General features: G+C 42.7%; 1 protein-coding gene across 7 annotated transcripts in view; it reads left to right on the forward strand.

Annotated features, from left to right (window-relative positions):
- The window catches only part of SIPA1L1 (signal induced proliferation associated 1 like 1), a 431,752-nt gene extending 423,986 nt beyond the window's left edge, over positions 1–7,766 (forward strand). For 4 of the 7 annotated variants that reach the window (XM_090033264.1, XM_090033262.1, XM_090033261.1 and 1 more), the window contains 4 exons: positions 964–1,110; positions 4,048–4,162; positions 4,704–4,785; positions 5,640–7,766. In XM_090033264.1, coding sequence (XP_089889390.1) covers positions 964–1,110; positions 4,048–4,162; positions 4,704–4,785; positions 5,640–5,783 — 488 coding nt within the window. In that variant the 3' untranslated portion in view covers positions 5,784–7,766. The remainder of the gene's footprint in view (positions 1–963; positions 1,111–4,047; positions 4,163–4,703; positions 4,786–5,639) is intronic. The other 3 variants (XM_090033266.1, XM_090033267.1, XM_090033268.1) reach the window with 3 other exon arrangements.
- Positions 7,767–9,767: the final 2,001 nt, after the last annotated feature.

Here is a 9,767-nt window from a genome sequence, read left to right on the forward strand (position 1 = left end):
AGCATTCTTGGAGAGCCTTTATCAAAAAGCAAACATTCAAAACAAAGGCATTCAGAAGTCTGGTTACAAGGAATTTGCCATAATATTACTGTTAAATTGAAAAAACGGAATCGGCATGTGAACGAGAGAGGAAGACTGGCCTTGCATGTCACACTTCTGACTGAGCTGATGTGTGTGGCAGCTCTTTTTGTCCAGTGTTTAAATCCTAACGGCACAGTTCTAGAGCTCTAAAGCCTTTTTTTCCACAGCTCCCTCTGCACAGAAAGCCCAAATTGAGCCATTCAGTGTCTTGATCACCTTGTGCTTTCTCAGAGCAGCCAGACTGAATGAGGGTGCTACCCAGCATGCTTTGCAGGCCTTGCTAACCCAGGTAGAGACTAGGAAAATGCATTAGCCCTGGACAAATCTTTGAAAGCACCTCATTTTCTGGATTGTCTGAGGAGTTCCTAACCATTACCAGCCCCTAGAAAAGTGCATCACACGTGGAGAGTCTTGGGAGGCCTGTTCATGTGTTTCATTGCCTTAAATGGTCTGCATGGCAAGGGAAGAGCCCCAGTCAACAGACTTTAGCATGTGAGGAAGTATGTGTTGAAGCACTATTGCAGAGCCAGCAGTCTGCTGAACCCTCAGAAGCTTATCAGGCTTGTGCAGGGACATGAGTTTCTGGGATGCAGCTACGATCCCAGGAAAGAGCTTAATTTTTCCATGCGCAGGTGTTGACTATATTGGAAAGAAATTAATTCTGACTATGAGATGTTAAAACTATCCCCGAAAAGCTAACTTGCAGAATGTTGTTTATGATCAGCTTCAAGGAGGATCTAGGTGGCCTTAGTTCTGGTTTTGAAAATGCCAGGAAAGAGAGGAGTTAAGGATTCTTTATAATTTGGAAAGGAAAATAAAGAGGCCACCTGTGAGGGAAATGCAGAGTTTGTGATGATTTGTCTCTGTTCTGCTCTGCTCTAGGAGAGTTCTCTGCCTCAGAGACCTCCCTCACAGACATCCAGGAGCAAAGAAGGCAGCCCATGCCAGACCCAGGTCTTATGCCCTTGCCTGATTCTGCCTCTGATCTGGACTGGTCAAACTTGGTAGATGCTGCCAAAGCCTTTGAGGGTAAGTATTCAGAATGCAATAGTGAAGAAGTATCCTACTGCAGACTTCACTAGCAGTATCTTCCTTTATTCTCATAATTTTTTCCACTTCTTTGCTTTGTATCTACTTTGAAGTCCAACTTCTCTCGAAATTGCGAACATCTCAGCAGCCTAACATTTGTTTGTCTGTAATATTCACATGCTGCTACTTTATATTAGAGTTCTGCCGCACTAGAAGTTAGCTGCGTTTCTGTAAAACTGACTACTTGTCATTAATGCAAACCAGCCGCACTCATCGCAGCCTGTATGGAAAAACATCTGGCATGAAAGTGTAGAGTGAAGCCAAGCAGTGGGGGGGAAAGGAGTGTGAACACACTAATGGCTGCGTACTGCGTGAGAGAGACATTTCTGTATTCCAGCTGAGACGTGTTGCCAAAGTAATTTGGGAAATCTGCCTTGCTGGCACATGCCTTTCCATTGCCATTCTCCCCTCAGCCTCCTTCCAGCCACATGGACTTATGATACTTTCCATCTCTTTCACGAATACTGAACTGAAGAGAAATGTAAGTTGGCGAGATGCAGTGGAATTCTAAAGAAACACAGAAGATTTTTAGCCCACTGTGTAACCATTCCTATAACCTCATGAAAAAAGCTTTCTAAATACATTGAACAAAAGAACCTTTTCCTAATTTCTACATAAGAACATTCTCTCATGGGATTGACTTACCTGATCCTCGGTCTTTTGGATGCTGCATCACTTAGACACCAAGAATGCTGGTCCCAGAAGCCTGGGAAGTTATCTTCTTTCTGCTTCTCCTTTGGCAGTTCTACAGTGACAGCAGTACAAGTAATTAGCGCACAATATGCCCACGGTAGCGCCTGTATTAGTCAATGATGAAAACATATGCTCTGCTACATGGATTGAACACATTTGCCCTTCAGCTCTAGAGGACAGAGATCCAATTCTATCCTAGTTCACAAGGAGAGGCAAATTTGTTGTGGATAGTTGCACAAATAGGGAGTAGAAACAGACTGATATTTTGATGTAATGTACTGTGGTTGGCAAGATCAGTAGAAGAGATCCCTTTCTTTACTTATTTATAATATACCACACTCTAGTTAACAGCATTATTCCCTCTGTTTATAGGCTTTGAAATCATTCTTACTGTCTTAAAAGTTTGAATTAAACGTGGTGAAAGCTGTTCAACAGTCCTTTGTCTGCCCATGGAACAGGTATATTGTGGGCAGCATTTTGCTAGGTTCCTTTCTCACCACTCCACCAAGGTGCTTCACACCTGACTTAGAAACTCTCTGTGGTCTACAAACTCAGTCCATGGCCTCTCTCTGCTGAGTGCTAGTGAGGGCCTGACAAATACCAATGAAAATAAATGATTGATGCATCTTGTCATATTGGACACTTCTTTGCTTAGAAACTTGATAGAAGCCAGTCTGCTTAAGTGCTAACTGCTAGTCACTAACAGCTAAAATGAAAACCCTCACAACCTCTTGCTAAATTCTTAAACCATCCAGTGATCCTACAGTTCTCATTTTTAAAAAAATGGACATGGCAAAATTCTGTTAAATGTAATGTCAATTTAGCCTTATTGATCATTGTTCAAGCATCTCATAATTAGGGGTATGCGAAACGGGCCATATTCGATTTGGATTCGGCCCAAATTGGGGACAGTGATTTGATTTGGTCAAATCCAAATATGGAGATTCAATGCTTATTCAGAGACTCAGCGATTCGGCCATAGACACAGCTTTAAATGTTTTTCTACATACCTCACGGTACCAATGCAGCTCATGAACGCTGCGATACTGGGGCAGATGGAGCATCCCACAGTGCTTCTTCCCCCGCATTGTGCTTGCGGTGAACCCAGAAGTGGACCAGACGTACTTCTGGTCCACTTTCGGGTCTGCCAGGGAGCACACTAGGGGCCTCCCTGCACCCTCCACCTCCGCCCTCCCTGGTTCAGCGATTGGCCAGGGGTGGCCCCAGGTGCCACCCCAGACCCAGGAGGCACCAGTCACCAAGCTGGGGAGGGGGACATTTCTGGAAGTGCTTCTGTTTCACTTCCAGATCTGCTGCTGAGCGTGCTGGGGAGCCCCCTGCGCTTCTGTGGGGACCTCCATCCATCCCAGCATCTCAGCATTCATGAGCCCCTGCTACCTAGAGGTATGTAGTAAAAACATTGAAAGCTGCATCTATGTCCCAGTCTTTCCAAATCGATTTGGAGGGTTCCAATTCGATTTGGAGAGATTAGAGGGTCTCATAATTTGATTCGAATTTGGAGATTTGGCACCAAATTGGGCTGAATCTCCGCCAGATCAAATCAGGGACTGAAGCTTCACACAGCCCTACTCATAGTATCTAGCTCCCAAAACAATGAAATGGGACATGATGTGCTGTTGTTAAAACTTCCTAAATGAGGAGTCATAAGAAAAAATGCTGGAGAAGGGAGAAGATGTTTTCATTTTTGTTATGCAAAAATGTGTAATAAAATCTTAGGAATAAATAAAAAAAAATATTTAAAAACGATAAAGGTCTGTTTGCATTCGTGTGTAATCATATAAAGTCATATGGGAACTCTCTTATTTCTAGGGGAAAAAAAGATGTGCCAGGTTACTCAAACTGTGGTTTCTGGAAGCCAGGAAATGGTATCCCATTTTCTTTTTCAGTGCTTAGAGGCAGCATGATGTAGGTGTTAGGGCAGCAAGCTGGGAGTTAGGATTTCTGAGTTTTAATTCTCTGTGCTGCTGCTGATTTGCTTTAGCTACCCTTCCGTGCCTCTGTTTACCCCTTTCATGCTGAACACCAGAGATGGTTGTGAGTTTTAGTCCTTAAGACCCTCAAAAGCAGATGTTATAACCTGTAAGCAAATTATTATTGCATGTATTATTGCTTGTCTGCTTTCTCTCTCTCTCTCTCTCTCTCTGTCATTCTCTCTCTCTCCAGTTCAACGAGCCTCGTTCTTTGCTGCTAGTGATGAAAATCACAGACCAGTGAGTGCTGCCTCCAACAGTGATCAGACTGAGGACCAGCTCACTGGACAGATAAAGCCTTATACAGGGTAGGTTGCTGCAGTGGCTGGTTGGAAGGCTTTTTACACTAAAATCTGGGGCATGGGTTGGAGACATGTTTTGCTTTGTAATAAACTTCTTAGCTTATGAATTTTTACAAGAAAAATTGGAAGAAGGAAACACTTGAATGCTAAGAATATTTCAGCCTTTGTAAGATAACTTGTTTTTGAAGGTTATTAAAGGTTTGAAAGTCATCTAAAATGTTTAAAGAGCATCCAAAGCTGCATTTTTCTAAGGCACAGTAATTATCATGTAACTAGTAGAGGTAGAGAGAAAGCAAAAAATGAGACCTCAACTTCTCACAGCTACTCTCCATTTCATTATTTGATTGTGCTGCATATAGATGTGCATCTGTTCTGGTTGAGACATGCAGTGGACATTTTTAAATAATTGTATATTCACAATGAGCCCTGCTGCACATCCACATGAAGCACTGTGTCACAGAAAAGCCTGTAGAAACCCAGCTTAGAGTTGAGTAAAGCATGATTACTAAATCCTGCTAATACCATGTGTGCCTCCTCCTTTCCACAGGAAAGAGTCTCCTCCTACTCTTGCCTCAAAAGTAGACCAGTTAGAAGGTTTACTGAAGATTCTGCAAGAGGATTTAAGGAAGGTAAACACTTATTTTACAGAAAGTGAGTTGGTGGTTGATGTGATGTTGATCAGCCATGCTATCAAGTTTATCACCTTGTTCTCATAAACTAGAAGCCTGAGACACACTCAGCCTTCTTTCAGAAAATGGCATCCTTCCTCTCAGGTAGAAGGTGGGGTAGATATACACTAACTAAATGAGAGATGCATACGTTTTCATGAATGCTTACGCATCTCTGATTTAGTTTATAACATGCATCTCTACCCTGCCTTCTGCCTGACTTCAGGCTAACATGGCCAACTACCTCTCTTACCTGTTTTCTCACACCATAGTTCAGGATATTTACTAATAAGGTGTTAACAGTAGCTTTTAGGAAGCAGAAGGAAAGATCAGCACACATGTGTTTTAGTGCTCAAATGCACACCATCATGTCTGTGGCTGTTTTAATGCAGGAAGGGTCTTGCTGTGATCAGGCCAGAGATCTCTTTATGCAGCATAGTATTCACAGGAGCATTTCCCACCTCTTTTAGCTAACCTTCAACTTTCACATTATAGGGGGCTGCATTAACAGTACAGGTTAAAATGAGACCATTTTTAGATGCTTGCTTGGAGAGCAGGCTTACACATTAACATTTATCCTGAAGAAAGGTCAGTAATATGTGTCCAAGGAGAGTGGCAAGGGGAAAGGAAGGAGGTCACCATATACAGCTTGCAGGTCTAGAATTTCCTTGTGCCAGCAAAAGGTTTCATCACACTTGAAGCCCTTGCAAAGGAAGAGTGCTAAAACACTCTGGATGGTTTCTTGCTCATTGAGACAGGTAGGAAACATGACCTGGAATCATCACTGAGTTCTCATGTTCTTTTTCACCCTTCAGGAAAAGGAAGACAAGGCCAATCTTCAGGCTGAAGTGCAGCATTTGCGGGAAGACAATTTACGGTTACAGGAGGAGTCTCAGAATGCAACTGAAAAACTGAAGAAATTCACAGAATGGGTTTTCAACACGATTGATATGAACTGAAGACAGTAAATGGGGAAGGAAGGAAACCATCAGTGCTGAACATCGCCAGTGGGACTTAAGCTTTAATGCCATCTTTACTCATGATGTGAAAGTGTATAGTCACAGCACTTCCCCACCCTCCCTCCTCTAACAGCCCTTTTTTGCATCCTTGCGCTCTCTCTGAACAATTGCAGATCAACAATCAACATCTGCCTTTTGTAGAAAAACAAAAAAGTAAATAATTTTACAAAGGTAAAAGAGAAGGTAACTGCTAAAATGTGAATGTCTTTATTTTTTGCACATTATCTCTTTACCTGTTATGTACAAAATGATTTGGAGGCAGGGCCAGAATTCCTCTGCCCCTTCGCCTCTACTTATTTCCATTAACTCCTTTCTATCTATTTCAGGTAATCTGCTTTTCCTTGCTGCTTTGGCAAATATTATGACACCTAGAAGACTAGAAAGAAATGTTTCTTTTGCTGCTTTTCTTATGTTGGTTTCTGAAGTTTGCCGCAGACAAGGGGATATGAAACAAGGGTTTAGGTGTCTCCTGAATGATTTGCGCTTGACCGCTAGTGCTGCCTTCCCATAAGTTATGCAAGACATAGGCCCATAGAGGATGGTACAGTAGAGACTAGAGATTTGAGCCATGGGTGAGACTTATCACATATCTCCTCCTTGCATTAGCATTTCTAGTCACTTTTGTTTCCTGTGGAAACAATGGTTGCCAGTTTACTGTAGGACAGTGCAGTTTGGCTCTTTCGCCCGCCAAATTGCGCACCACATTAGGCAGGCTGAAAGAGATTGTGTAACCCACGGTCTCCATCCCTTCCATAGCCTAGAGGGTCCTGTTCTCTGAGCATATACAGTAAGTTCTTGACTAAAGTCCTAAAATATTTAGATTTTTTCAAACCCCAGGCATTTTATTGAACCCCCTTTATGCCATGTCAGTGCTCCTGCCCTGCTGTTCCCCCCCTGTTTGATTATGAGACTCCCAAATAAGAGCAGGCCCAAGCAGTCACTTGATTTCCTGTATGCCAGGCCTTCTGGAATGAATTACCCCCCTTTATGTGGAACTATGTAAAGACTAAATGGGAAAAAAAGGTATTTTTAGAAGTATTGGGACAGGGAAAGAATCAATATTTTAACTCTTAGGTTTCTGGAGTCTGGCATTCCCTGTGCTACTACCTAGCATTACACTTCCCATCCTGCTTAATACCAGGAAGCTACTTTTGTTTTCTTTGAAGATGCCATGAACTTGCCATAAGATGTCACCTCTCCAGAAATGCCATTTTATTTTTTGCATTACAGTGCAACTCACACTGATTGCAGCCTGCACAAATACTGCTGCAAGCAGCATGTAGTAATCATCTCTACCCTCCACTATCAACTTCCTTTCCATCTAAATATATTTCTTACATAAGAAATATTAAGGAATATTTGTCATTTCAGCCACAGACCTCCCGCCCTGTCCCTCCCCCTCTTTTCCCTCTGTGAGATGCCTCTTTAAAAAAAAAAAAGGTAGGCATATTCTTATCATTAACTTCTCTATGCCTCCTTCACTACATTTTTCCATGCCTTCCATCTCCCTACATATACGCACGTTCTGTACTTTAACCTAAAACTTCATTTGTGGTGATAATCCCCATGGAATTCTTCTCTAATGTTTTGTCATGGAAATGGATCCATTGGGAACTGTTTCTGGAATGCTCTTGTAAAGGTTTAGAATGTCCTGGGTTTTTTAATGACTTGTATGAAGGAAATTTGTATAATGCCTGATATTATTTGTAAATGGGAAATATTGCTAACATCTCTGAGTATCCTGAAGTCTTGCTTATTCTCTCTTATTTTTAATTTTGTTTGGTTTTTATTTTATTTTAAAAAAACTGGGACTTGGGGCAGACTATTTATTAGAGTTTTGCAACAGAGTTCTTCTTGTATGAAGCCTCTAAAGGCTACTTGTAAAATTCTGACAATAAAACTCATTTTAAAGGCTCTTCTAAACCACTTGCTGTTGATTTTTATCGGGTGTTGTTTTTAACATATGAGCCCCCTTTCTGTTTTTTCTTACTACACCAATTGCACCATACTCAATGCCATTCTCTAAGCATTTTCTTTTGCCTTCCCTCTGGAGGCCATCACTAGTTATATGCAGGTGTTACACCATTACATTTTCTATTCCCACTAGCTCTAAGTTACTTCCTCCCTCCCTTATTTAGAGAAATCCTTTGTTTCTCTTGCAAAGGACATTTTTTCTTATCTTTAAGTTGGGTCCCTTTACTTTGACGTCACCCTGCTGATAGGAAAGTTTCTTCGCCTACTAGCACAACTGGTAGGCCAAAGGTGGGGGGAGTATTTCAGCGAATGTTGTCCTGAAAAAACAGATTGCAAGATATTTTTTTTCTTAATTTTGGTCCAACCTCAGTGTCAGCCAGTTGGTCATGTCTCCCCGCAGTAAATGATCTTTCCATTTACTGTCTTGCTTATTTACTAATTGTATTTCTAAAGATTTCACATGCCTCTGAATATTGTACATCCAGGAGCTTGTGGAACACAGTCCATTTTCTGCACTTCTTGAAAGACTGAAGGATGTGCTTTTCTCTGTGGGCAACCTCCTCCACTGGTTATTAGGAGTAGGGAACCTGAGCCTGGCTTATCCACCCACGGGGTAGGCTAGTACTGCTGAAGGCACTAACTCACAGAAGGCTTTCCATTCCCTAAGAGCAAGGACTAGATCGTACCCAGCCCCTGTATCTAAGGAGTCATTGCCTTTCCTCCATGTTTGTTGTTTACTGTGCTGCACTGAGCTAATAAGCTCCTCACTGTGCAGTTACTGTTTTGATCAAGGTTTTCTCATTTATTCAGGCAGTTGTATTTATACCTATATAGCAAAACATGGCTCCCACCCCCAACTCAGAATTGTTCCATGCTATGTTCCTGCAGAGAAGCATATACCTAGTATCAGGGCTGGCACAGCAGCTGCTGGGCAGATGATACTTCTAATAACCAAAGGAGATTCCTTGCCTCATCAGTTTTCAGCACATAAAAGAAGCTAATCCATCAATGCTCAAGGACTGACTCTTGCATCTTCCCTACCCTTCGGTTGCAAGGCAATCAGTACCAGTGAACAGCAGCTATGCACAGGACTCGCATCTAATGGGTAAAGAAGGAAGGCGTTCTTCTAACTTTCACAATTCAACTCTGTCTAGTCCTTCCCCTCCCTATCCTTGTGCTATAGTCCTTGCGTTTACCTCCCCCTCTAAGGCAGCTTGCTCCACGTGACTGAGCATTTGGTCCCCCAGCTGCTCTGCCTCCTAGGCAGTCAGTATCCAGCACAGCAAGAGTTACTGCAGTGCCGATTCTGACAACCAGATGGCTGAGGAATCCAAATGAGCATCATGGAGCCCAGGAGAAAGAAATGTGATAGCTTGAAGCAGATAATTAAAGTATGAGACTCAGCCCCTCACCTGTTTGTGAGAAAAGACTTGAATCAAAAACAAAGCCAGTGTACATCTGCTCTAAGGATGGTGTTACGGTTTACCTTTAAACCAGGCACTTAAAACAGGAGTATCCACACATTAAAAGGTGTTAAATTGTGTTAAGAACCGTCTAAGTATCTTAAAGTTGCACTTCAGACAAGGGCTCTCTCCGAGCCTTTCCACCCAGCTTGAGCTAGGGTATTATTAGTCTGCTCCACAGAGATAAAGCAACCAATTTGCAGTCATCCAGCATCCCAAGATGCACAGCTCCCAGCCCCTCTCCTCCTGACAAACTTTTCACCCTCCCAAGCCTTGGTCCCAGGGGATAGTACTGGCCCTGAGCCAAACCCCCACCCTGCCCTATCCTGACCATAGTGGATATGATCCTAGCCCACATGGTGTGAGATCCAAGGGCTCCAGGAGACCCAATCTGGGCCCAGGAGCTGGGGGCCAGGCATTCTCAAAGAGCAAAGCCTTTGCCCCACATTCAGGTGGCGCTTTCCTAGCCAGGAGAATTTGGAGGTAG

The sequence above is a fragment of the Crocodylus siamensis genome, chromosome 2 (genome assembly GCF_052110815.1).
Source record: "Crocodylus siamensis isolate JL-2025a chromosome 2, ASM5211081v1, whole genome shotgun sequence".
Taxonomy (NCBI): Eukaryota; Metazoa; Chordata; order Crocodylia; family Crocodylidae; genus Crocodylus; species Crocodylus siamensis.